General features: G+C 44.1%; 1 protein-coding gene across 1 annotated transcript in view; it reads left to right on the top strand.

Annotated features, from left to right (window-relative positions):
* Positions 1 to 12,218, top strand: part of LOC143278107 (dynein axonemal heavy chain 6-like) — a 119,882-nt gene that overhangs the window by 105,553 nt on the left and 2,111 nt on the right. Inside the window, exons 73-79 of the mRNA XM_076583139.1 lie at positions 1,266 to 1,380; positions 3,453 to 3,745; positions 4,456 to 4,542; positions 5,316 to 5,408; positions 6,891 to 7,044; positions 7,657 to 7,820; positions 10,308 to 10,530. Coding sequence (XP_076439254.1) covers positions 1,266 to 1,380; positions 3,453 to 3,745; positions 4,456 to 4,542; positions 5,316 to 5,408; positions 6,891 to 7,044; positions 7,657 to 7,820; positions 10,308 to 10,530 — 1,129 coding nt within the window. The remainder of the gene's footprint in view (positions 1 to 1,265; positions 1,381 to 3,452; positions 3,746 to 4,455; positions 4,543 to 5,315; positions 5,409 to 6,890; positions 7,045 to 7,656; positions 7,821 to 10,307; positions 10,531 to 12,218) is intronic.

Below are 12,218 nucleotides of genomic sequence, written 5' to 3'. Positions count from 1 at the left end.
GGTGTGTGTGATGTCTGATGAGTGTGTGTGATGACTGATGGGTGTTGGTGTGTGTGGTGACTGATGGGTGTTGGTGTGTGTGATGTCTGATGGGTGTGTGTGATGACTGATGGGTGTTGGTGTGTGTGGTGACTGATGGGTGTTGGTGTGTGTGATGTCTGATGGGTGTGTGTGATGACTGATGGGTGTTGGTGTGTGTGATGTCTGATGGGTGTTGGTGTGTGTGATGACTGATGGGTGTGTGTGATGACTGATGGGTGTTGGTGTGTGTGATGTCTGATGGGTGTTGGTGTGTGTGATGACTGATGGGTGTGTGTGATGACTGATGGGTGTTGGTGTGTGTGATGACTGATGGGTGTGTGTGATGACTGATGGGTGTTGGTGTGTGTGATGACTGATGGGTGTGTGTGATGTCTGATGGGTGTTGGTGTGTGTGATGACTGATGGGTGTGTGTGATGACTGATGGGTGTTGGTGTGTGTGATGTCTGATGGGTGTTGGTGTGTGTGATGACTGATGGGTGTGTGTGATGACTGATGGGTGTTGGTGTGTGTGATGTCTGATGGGTGTTGGTGTGTGTGATGACTGATGGGTGTTGGTGTGTGTGATGACTGATGGGTGTGTGTGATGACTGATGGGTGTTGGTGTGTGTGATGTCTGATGGGTGTTGGTGTGTGTGATGGGTGTGTGTGATGACTGATGGTGTGATGACTGATGGGTGTTGGTGTGTGTGATGACTGATGGGTGTGTGTGATGACTGATGGGTGTTGGTGTGTGTGATGTCTGATGGGTGTTGGTGTGTGTGATGACTGATGGGTGTGTGTGATGACTGATGGGTGTGTGTGATGACTGATGGGTGTTGGTGTGTGTGATGACTGATGGGTGTGGGTGTGTGTGATGACTGATGGGTGTGTGTGATGACTGATGGGTGTTGGTGTGTGTGATGACTGATGGGTGTGTGTGATGACTGATGGGTGTGTGTGATGACTGATGGGTGTTGGTGTGTGTGATGACTGATGGGTGTTGGTGTGTGTGATGTCTGATGGGTGTGTGTGATGGCTGATGGGTGTTGGTGTGTGTGATGACTGATGGGTGTGTGTGATGACTGATGGGTGTTGGTGTGTGTGATGACTGATGGGTGTTGGTGTGTGTGATGACTGATGGGTGTGTGTGATGACTGATGGGTGTGTGTGATGACTGATGGGTGTTGGTGTGTGTGATGACTGATGGGTGTGTGTGATGACTGATGGGTGTTGGTGTGACCAGATCACGTATGGCGGTCGTGTGACGGACTTCCTTGACCAGAGATGTCTGCGCACAGTGCTGAAGACCTTCTTCAAACCCCAGACGCTGGAGAAGGATTACAAGTACTCTGAATCAGGTGATTGTCAGCCTGTTGCTGTTGATGGTGATAATGGGGGTGTTGATGATGGTGATGATAGTATTGATGATGGTGATGATTATAATTATGGTGATGGTGTTGTTGATGACAGTGTTGATGATGGTGTTGATGATGGTGATGGTGATTGTGATGATGTTGATGACAGTGTTGATGATGATGATTGTGTTGATGATGGTGATGATTGTAATGATGGTGATGCTGATGATGTTGATGATGATAATGGTGTTGATGATAAAGAAGATCTTCCAGTCATTTAGATTAAGCAGGAGACATGTAATCACCAGCAATCACCCATCATACTGACAGTGGTAGTAATGATGATGTTGATCATGATGATGCCGATTAGGCCTACAATGATGCTGATAAGAGACTTGCATCATGTGATGTCCAATATTCATCTTACTGACAGTGGTGATGATGATAATGGTGGTAATGGACTGTAAAGAATCTTGAGGCGATAAGGAGGAGGAGTGATGATGATGATAACAGCAGTGTGTGTCTGTGTGTGTGTGTCTGTGTGTGTGCGTTGATGTCTGTTTACAAAGAATGTGTGAGTTGATATATTATTATTTTATCATTGATAATGGTGATGAATGATGATGAAAAGTGAGTAGATGTGTTGGTGCTGATGGTGACATAAACAATGACGATAATGAAGACTTCTTTGAAGTTAAAATATCATTGTAGTCTTCATTATCATCATCAGCATCGGCATTTTTTGTGACTGTATCTTCTTTTTTTTAGTTTATTTTTGACACCACATTGTAAAAAAAGATATACATACACACAAGAAGACATCCTACTGTTACAATATGAAAAAAACCCACTTCTTTATATCCACTCTGATAGGTACACAACCGTTTATGCGTACAGTCAAGGCCTGACTATGCATGTTGGGCTATGGTGCTGGTCAGGCATCTGCCCAGCAGACATCAAATTGTACAAAATTATGCATACACATTAGAAGGCACCCCACTTTTTTTTTTTACAATATAAAAAACCCCACTCTTTTGTATCCACTCTGATAGATACACAGATATGTCATCCACTCTGATAGATACACAGATATGTCATCCACTCTGATAGATACACAGATATGTCATCCACTCTGATAGATACATAAATATGTCATCCACTCAAAGCCTGACAAAGCGGGTCAGGTTATGCTGCTGGTCAGACATCCACCCAGTAGTTGTGGTGTAGCGATCTGAACGCTTTGACAGACACCCCCTTGAAGATGAAGCTGGACCTTTGTTTCTCTCCCCTAAAGGCATTTGCTACACCCCTCTTTGTTTCTCTCCCCTGAAGGCATTTACTACACCCCTCTTTGTTTCACTCCCCTGAAGGCATTTACTACACCCCTCTTTGTTTCTCTCCCCCTAAAGGCATTTACTACACCCCTCTTTGTTTCTCTCCCCCTAAAGGCATTTACTACACCTCTCTTTGTTTCTCTCCCCCTAAAGGCATTTACTACACCCCTCTTTGTTTCTCTCCCCCTAAAGGCATTTACTACACCTCTCTTTGTTTCTCTCCCCTAAAGGCATTTACTACACCCCTCTTTGTTTCTCTCCCCCTAAAGGCATTTACTACACCTCTCTTTGTTTCTCTCCCCCTAAAGGCATTTACTACACCTCTCTTTGTTTCTCTCCCCTAAAGGCATTTACTACACCTCTAAAGGCATTTACTACACCCCTCTTTGTTTCACTCCCCTAAAGGCATTTACTACACCCCTCTTTGTTTCACTCCCCTAAAGGCATTTACTACACCCCTCTTTGTTTCACTCCCCCTAAAGGCATTTACTACACCTCTCTTTGTTTCACTCCCCTAAAGGCATTTACTACACCCCTCTTTGTTTAACTCCCCTAAAGGCATTTACTACACCTCTCTTTGTTTCTCTCCCCCTAAAGGCATTTACTACGCCCCTCTTTGTTTCTCTCCCCCTAAAGGCATTTACTGCACCCCTCTTTGTTTCTCTCCCCCTGAAGTCATTTACTACGCCCCTCTTTGTTTCTCTCCCCCTAAAGGCATGACTTTGTTTCATTCCTCTGCAGGTACTTACTACGCCCCCCTGTTCGAAACACTGAACGAGTTCCGTCAGTACATTGAGGAGCTCCCGCAGAACGACCAGCCGGAGATCTTCGGTATGCACGAGAACGCCAACATCGCCTTCCAGACGCAGGAGACCAACTCCCTGATCAACACCATCCTGGACGTCCAGCCACGTCAGTCCTCGGGAGGCACCGGCAAGTCCAATGACGAGATCGCCATAGAGCTCTGCGAGAACATCACCGGGAAACTGATTGACAAACTGGACATTGAACTGGCCAGTCAGGAGATGTTCCAGGTGAGTATGCAGGGAAGGAGGAGAGGGAGGGTGGTTGTGGGGGGAGGTAGAGGGGTGTGGGGGTTGGGAGGGGGTGTTGGGAGAGGGAGGGGATGTGGGGGAGGGAACATGGAACTGCCCAGTCAGGAGATTTTCCAGGTCAGCTGTCAGGGAGGAAAGAGGGAAGGAGGGTGTGTGTAGGGGTAGGGAGGGGGTATGGGGAGAGGGAGGGGGTGTGGGAAGAGGGGGTGAGGATGGAGGGGATTGTTGTGTTGTTGATACTGATACAAAATAGATTCATGCAGCACTATAGCCTAAACACAGCACGTGTGTTAAACAGCAGTATAGTTTGATTGGAGTGAGACCCTTTCGGATCCAGCAAGATCCAAGCAAACATCACAAACTGACTTACAAGCCTTGCGCATGCTCTAAGCATTAAGTCTACTGGGATTATTACAATGCATCATGGGGCTTACTTTACTTTCATTATGGCTGCAACAGGGGTGTGGGGGGAAGGGGTGTGGGGGGAAGGGGTGTGGAGTGTGGAGGTCTGGGGGGAGGGAATGTCTATGGTGACATTGTTAAAGATTATTGATGATGTCAGTGATGATGCTACCATGACGATGGTGGTAAAGATGATGCTGGTAACCTCATTGATGAGATGGGTGATGAGGATGATGAGGACATTCAGTGATGACGTGCGGTGTGTGTGTGTGTGTGTGTATGTGCAGCCTGACGCCAAGGGACGACTGAATTCCTTGACAACGGTGCTGGAACAGGAGGTAGATCGCTTCAACAAACTGCTCAAGGTCATCAAGGTCAGTACGCTTCTCTCTTGTTCTTCCTGCTTTTATCTCTTTCTGTTGCCCATCTCTCTCTCTCTCTTTCTGTTGCCTATCTCTCTTTCCTTTGCCCATCTCTCTCTCTCTTTCTGTTGCCCATCTCTCTCTCTCTTTCTGTTGTCCATCTCTCTTTCTGTTGCCCATCTCTCTCTCTCTCTCTCTCTCTCTCTCTCTCTCTCTCTCTCTCTCTCTTTCTGTTGCCCATTTCTCTTTCTGTTGCCCATCTCTCTTTCTGTTGCCCATCTCTCTCTCTCTCTTTCTGTTGCCCATCTCTCTCTCTTTCTTTCCTGTAAAGCTGTTAAAAGATGTGCAGTTGCTACTAATAAGAGAGTTAAATATTATACACCAAGATGTGATATATTTTGTGTTCATGATTATGTGTTGTAACATACTTGTCCCAGTCCTTTCAGAATGAACTGATGGTTTCCTGATTGAAAACTCTTTTTCCTTTTCCTTTTTATTTGTCTTCCTCTTCATTTCTGTCTCCCTCTCTATCTTTCCAAGAAGCGGTTTTTCAGACTTTGTTGATTGTGGAAACAATGGTAGTGATGTTGATAATGATGGTTTCAAAAGATGATACCAATGATGACATTGACACTGACAGTGTGTGTGTGTGTATGTGTGACCTCACTATTGCCAAGGGGCAGCTTTCCAGTTGTGGAAACAATGACAATGACGGTGATGATCTCAATGATGACACCAACGATAATGATGATATTGACACTGCATGTCTATCTGATTGTTTTCAGAACTCACTTGAGCAGTTGCAGAAAGCCATCAAAGGATTTGTGGTGATGAGTGAGGAGCTGGACAGAGTCATGTCTGCTTTCCTCAATAACCAGGTACCTACATACAAACCAACCCACCAACCAACCCACCAGGAAAAACAAGAAAGCATGTACATGTGTGCATTGCTTATCAGTTACCCTCACTAACAGACTCTTCTCTTGCCTTGCCTTGTCTTGCCTTGCCTTGCCTTGTCTTGCCTTGCCTTGTCTTGCCTTGCCTTGCCTTGTCTTGCCTTGTCTTGTCTTGTCTTGTCTTGTCTTCTCTTTTGTTGTCTTGTCTGGTCTTATCTGCCTTTTCCAACTACTACTGTCATTGAGGTATGAAAAATATTGATATTGCTACAACTGCTACTGCTACTACTATCTGTAACTGATACAACACCTTTCCATATAAAACAATCTCAGATGCACATCCAAACAGTAACAGTGATTTATGCATGTACACACAAAGTCATGTCACAGAGTCAGTGTGTCACCCTGTGAGTCGACTCAACTCAACTTTTATTGTCATCAAATCCTTGAGGATTGATAGACACAACAAAGAAACAAAAGAACAAAGAAAGAAATGATCATTTGAGACGCATGCAACGAAATACATATTTGGTGAGAGTTTTTTGACAGCCATGGCAACTGAATAAGTCACTTTGTTTCAGGATGTTTCTTGTATCTTTCTAATGATCACATCTGATAGATGATTATACTGCTGTACTGTCGTAATTCGATGGTTTGGCAAATTATGAAATAGAATATACTATAGTATCTAGGAAATGGAATACATCTTCAACAGCTTCACACATATCACATAACTTCTCTTCTCTTGGAATGTTTGCAAATCTTTCTTGTTCAATATTTGAATCATGTGCACTTATTCAGAGTTTACAAACAGCTCATTTGTGAGGAGGATCATTTTTATCAGTTAGATAATTCTGAATTTGGTAATCTTTTAAATTTTGTTGTTGAAGTCTAATCTGTTGTATTCAGTTTTTCTCTGTTTCCGAAATTGTATATATCTATTTCTTAGGTATTGTCGTAAAGTAAATTTAAGTCTGCTGTTGCTAGATATAGACTGATTTTTCCTGACATGACCTAACCCTACACTGTGAAGAATATTTTTTTTTTACAAATAGTATCCAGGGGTTTTCAGTTTTATGTGGTTGGTTTGTCATGGATATATATATACACCTTTTTTATGTGGCTATCATCATTTGCATCCGGAATATGAGTTCAGTGGCTAAGAACACTGCATGCAATATGAATTCCAGTTGGAAATCTGCCTAATTCTGCTAGAGTTGGCAGATTCATTTTTTTAGAATGTACCCCTAGAAGCAGTTTGCAAAATTTTATATGCATTTGTTCATGGGAACGTTTGAAGAAATACAATTTCTAAAGAAATCCAACGTTCCTGTATTTAATGAACTGGTAGTTGTAGTTTCAGCCCATGGGAACCAAATCCTGGCTCCATACGATAATATAGGTAAAACAAGCGAATCAAAAAGCTACAGTGCAGAATCTAAATGAATATTTGTGTGTGTACAGGTACCATCCTTGTGGTCCAATGCATCCTACCCGTCGCTGAAGCCGTTGGGCAGCTGGGTGACGGACCTGGTTCTGCGCTGTGCCTTCATCGACAACTGGATCAGACATGGCGCCCCCAAGTCCTACTGGCTCTCTGGATTCTTCTACACCCAGGGTATGTCCTCACCACTGGGCTGTTGACGTTTTGACACTTGTACCTCAAGTACTGATTTATCCGTAACACCTGGTTGCTTCTCTTGGACCAAGTACAGATATTTTCTGTACTGCAGTGTCCTGTTTTGCGTTCTCAATGAGCTGTATTCTCACTTGGCGTCTTTTGCTTGTTGGCTTTAGCCTGTATGTTGTTGACCTGTGTTTTTTTGGTGATTGAATGGTTTTTGATGTAATGGTGTGTGTGTATGAGGTGTGGCTTCAACTGTGTGCTTATTGTAGGATTGGTCCGGATACACTGCATCAGCCCACACTCTGTCTCTCTCTCTCTCTCTTTCTTTCACACACACTCACACACACACACACACACACACACACACACACACACACACACACGCGCACGCACGCACGCACGCACGCACGCACACACAAACACACACACATGCACGCACACGCACATGCACACTCACTCACACATGCACACGTACACTTTCACACACACACACACACACACACACATGCATTCCTGCATACATTCATGCGTTTGCCTTGCCTTGCTTGATGCATGTGTCAACAACGTTTCCTCAGGACCTGCGTCATTGCTGCTTGTTTCCAGGTTTCCTGACTGGCACCCTACAGAACTATGCGCGTTGCTACGAGCTTCCCATCGACCACCTCAGCTTCAAGTTCACCATCATGAAGCAGTACCGTGAGCAGAAGGTCGTCACGGAGCAGATGAAGACCCTCAAGTTCGGAGAGGAGATTGAGCTGGATAAAGAGGTGACACACCTTAGTGCTTTTATTTCATTGTGTCCTTCACAGTTTATTATCTTCTTCTTCTTCATCATTCATGGGCTGCAACTCGCAGGTTTACTCATATGTACATGAGTGGGCTTTTACAGGCATGACCGTTTTTACTCTGCCATGTAGGCAGCCATATTGCGTTTTCAGGGGTAAAGTTTATACTAATTTCTGAGGCACAGGTGAAGTGTACATGGGTAGTGACGAACAATTGTGCAGCATTTTGCCTGTGTGTGTCACATGTCTTTTCTCCTTCATTCCCTTTTAAGTACATCATTGTAATGTCATGTATCTATATTCTTTAGCACTATGTTTTAATACACTTTGAAAAATTGAATAAGTAAAACCCATTTTTGAAGCCTCAAGAGAAAAAAGAGGCTGAGTTTGAATCTCCTTCACATGGACATGAGTTCTTTCACAACATGGACAAAGAGGTGAGTGTGGACTGTTTTCACATGGACAAAGAGGTGAGTTTGCACTGTTTTCACATGGACAAAGAGGTGAGTTTGCACTGTTTCCATGTGGACAAAGAGGTGAGTGTGGACTGTTTTCACTTGGACAAAGAGGTGAGTTTGCACTGTTTTCACTTGGACAAAGAGGTGAGTGTGGACTGTTTTCACGTGTACAAAGAGGTGAGTGTGGTCTGTTTTCACATGGACAAAGAGGTGAGTGTGGTCTGTTTTCACATGGACAAAGAGGTGAGTGTGGACTGTTTTCACGTGTACAAAGAGGTGAGTGTGGACTGTTTTCACATGGACAAAGAGGTGAGTGTGGACTGTTTTCACATGGACAAAGAGGTGAGTTTGCACTGTTTTCACATGGACAAAGAGGTGAGTGTGGTCTGTATTCACATGGACAAAGAGGTGAGTGTGGACTGTTTTCACTTGGACAAAGAGGTGAGTGTGGACTGTTTTCACTTGGACAAAGAGGTGAGTGTGGACTGTTTTCACTTGGACAAAGAGGTGAGTGTGGACTGTTTTCACATGGACAAAGAGGTGAGTGTGGACTGTTTTCACATGGACAAAGAGGTGAGTGTGCACTGTTTTCACATGGACAAAGAGGTGAGTGTGGACTGTTTTCACATGGACAAAGAGGTGAGTGTGGACTGTTTTCACATGGACAAAGAGGTGAGTGTGGACTGTTTTCACATGGACAAAGAGGTGAGTGTGCACTGTTTTCACATGGACAAAGAGGTGAGTGTGGACTGTTTTCACATGGACAAAGAGGTGAGTGTGGACTGTTTTCACATGGACAAAGAGGTGAGTGTGGACTGTTTTCACATGGACAAAGAGGTGAGTGTGGACTGTTTTCACATGGACAAAGAGGTGAGTGTGGACTGTTTTCACATGGACAAAGAGGTGAGTGTGGACTGTTTTCACATGGACAAAGAGGTGAGTGTGGACTGTTTTCACATGGACAAAGAGGTGAGTTTGCACTGTTTTCACATGGACAAAGAGGCGAGTTTGCACTGTTTTCATGTGGACAAAGAGGTGAGTGTGGACTGTTTTCATGTGGACAAAGAGGTGAGTTTGCACTGTTTTCATGTGGACAAAGAGGTGAGTTTGCACTGTTTTCACATGGACAAAGAGGTGAGTTTGCACTGTTTTCATGTGGACAAAGAGGTGAGTGTGGACTGTTTTCACTTGGACAAAGAGGTGAGTGTGGACTGTTTTCACATGGACAAAGAGGTGAGTTTGCACTGTTTTCACTTGGACAAAGAGGTGAGTGTGGACTGTTTTCACTTGGACAAAGAGGTGAGTGTGGACTGTTTTCACATGGACAAAGAGGTGAGTTTGCACTGTTTTCACATGGACAAAGAGGTGAGTGTGGACTGTTTTCACATGGACAAAGAGGTGAGTTTGCACTGTTTTCACATGGACAAAGAGGTGAGTGTGGACTGTTTTCACATGGACAAAGAGGTGAGTGTGGACTGTTTTCACATGGACAAAGAGGTGAGTGTGGACTGTTTTCACATGGACAAAGAGGTGAGTGTGGACTGTTTTCACATGGACAAAGAGGTGAGTGTGGACTGTTTTCACATGGACAGACTCTGGTTTGCACTCCTGTCACAGATCACGTTCTGTGCACTCTGTCGCGGTGTTTACTCTTCCACAAACCATGACTGTACATGTATTCAGTTTTCTTTTTCCAGATCTTTTTCTTTTCATGTCAGCAGGATCGATATTGACAGTATAATGTCAGCCCTGATACTATTGCACTATGCATGTTGGCTGGGATGATCATAATAATACGATTGTGTGTTTCAGTCAGTATATATGTGTACATATGTGATGTATGTGTGTGCATGTATATATTTTGTGTGTTTGTGGGCCTGTGTGGTGCGTGTGTGTCATTGTGTGTGACAATCAGTGTTTACCATTAGATATTCATGCATTGACACTAATTAAAAAAACAACAACTATCCTCTGACTTAGCCTTATCTCCCTTTGTGTACCTCTTCACCAGATCGAGTCTCCAAAAGATGGCGTGCTGGTGCACGGTCTGTTCTGTGATGGGCTGCGCTGGGATGATGAGAAAATGAAGATCACCGACGCCATCAAAGGGGTCATGAACTCTCCCCTGCCCATGTTCCACATGCTTCCGCAGATGGACTTGGTGCCAGACGAGGCAGACTACTCCAGTCCGCTCTACAAGACCTCTGCTCGTGCTGGTGTTCTGTCCACCACTGGTAGGTTTCTCTCCTCCATTGTGTCTGCTGTCCTGAATAACAGCTGATCTCTTACGGTTTTTACTCTCAGGGAAAGATTACATCATCATCTTCGTTTTTGCTATCTTCATCATTTTCTTCTCATTGTAAGTCTCAAGCAGTTGTGATAATGGTGTAATTATGCTGCTGATGACATCGTTTTTGATGATGATTATAATTCTGATAATGGTGATGATGATTATGGTGATGTTGATGAGGATACCACAAGAAAACTCTTTCTTGGGTAGTGTTTGTGGGCTTCAGCTCCCAGGATTACTCACATCAGCAAATTGGCTTTTGTGTGTGGTACTGCTTTTACCTTGCCTTGTAGGCAGCCATACTGCATTTTCAGAGTGTGCATGCCAGGAATGGTCATGTTCCCATAACCCACTGAATTGTGACATGGATTGCAGTATCCTTAGGTATGCATTTGATCCTCTGCATGTGAGTACACACAAAGGGGATCAAGGCACAAGCAGATCAGTTTACATGTCGACGTGGAAGATCTGAAAATTGTATCTGCATCTTTATCCTTCCAGATGCTAGGATCACGTTGGAACCAGGAGACCTTCAGATTGAAAGTCTGTCATTCTAATTGTTCAGAGATTGTGACCTTCCTAAGAGTATAAAAGTATGATAGACTTTGTGTGTGTGTGTGTGTGTGTGTGTGTGTGTGTGTTGTTGTTGTTGTTGTTGTTGTTGTTGTTACTCATCAGTTTGATGTCTTTTCACTTAGAGTGGTATTAGACAAGAACAAAAAGGGGACAGGAGGGTTGGGTTGGGGGAAGATGTGTGTGTATGTGCATGTGTGTGTGAGTGTGTGCAGTGACAGTGATGATGATGGTTATGATATTGATAACAATAGAACTGACAATAATAGCTGGATAGTTCATTGCTGAGAGCCTTCATTGTGTGTGTGTGTGCGCACGCATGCATGCGTGTGTGCATGTGTGTGTGCATGCATACATGGGTGTATGCTTGTGTGCATTCATACATGTGTGTGTGCTTGTGTGCATTCTTACATTTTGTGTGTGTGTGTGTGTGTGTGTGTGTGTTTCCACAGGTCATTCCACCAACTATGTGTGTGTGTGAGTGTGTTTCCACAGGTCATTCCACCAACTATGTGTGTGTGTGTGTGTTTCCACAGGTCATTCCACCAACTATGTGTTTGTGTGTGTTTCCACAGGTCATTCCACCAACTATGTGTGTGTGTGTGTGTGTTTCCACAGGTCATTCCACCAACTATGTGTGTGTGTGTGTGTGTGTGTGTTTCCACAGGTCATTCCACCAACTATGTGTGTGTGTGTGTTTCCACAGGTCATTCCACCAACTATGTGTGTGTGTGTGTTTCCACAGGTCATTCCACCAACTATGTGTGTGTGTGTGTGTTTCCACAGGTCATTCCACCAACTATGTGTGTGTGTGTGTGTGTTTCCACAGGTCATTCCACCAACTATGTGTGTGTGTGTGTGTTTCCACAGGTCATTCCACCAACTATGTGTGTGTGTGTGTGTGTTTCCACATGTCATTCCACCAACTATGTGTGTGTGTGTGTTTCCACAGGTCATTCCACCAACTATGTGTGTGTGTGTGTGTTTCCACAGGTCATTCCACCAACTATGTGTGTGTGTGTGTGTTTCCACATGTCATTCCACCAACTATGTGTGTGT

The sequence above is a fragment of the Babylonia areolata genome, chromosome 35, assembly GCF_041734735.1.
Source record: "Babylonia areolata isolate BAREFJ2019XMU chromosome 35, ASM4173473v1, whole genome shotgun sequence".
In the NCBI taxonomy this organism is placed as follows: domain Eukaryota; kingdom Metazoa; phylum Mollusca; class Gastropoda; order Neogastropoda; family Buccinidae; genus Babylonia; species Babylonia areolata.
The sequence above is the reverse complement of the archived record's forward strand: the minus strand, read 5'-3'. Positions and strand labels throughout refer to the sequence as shown.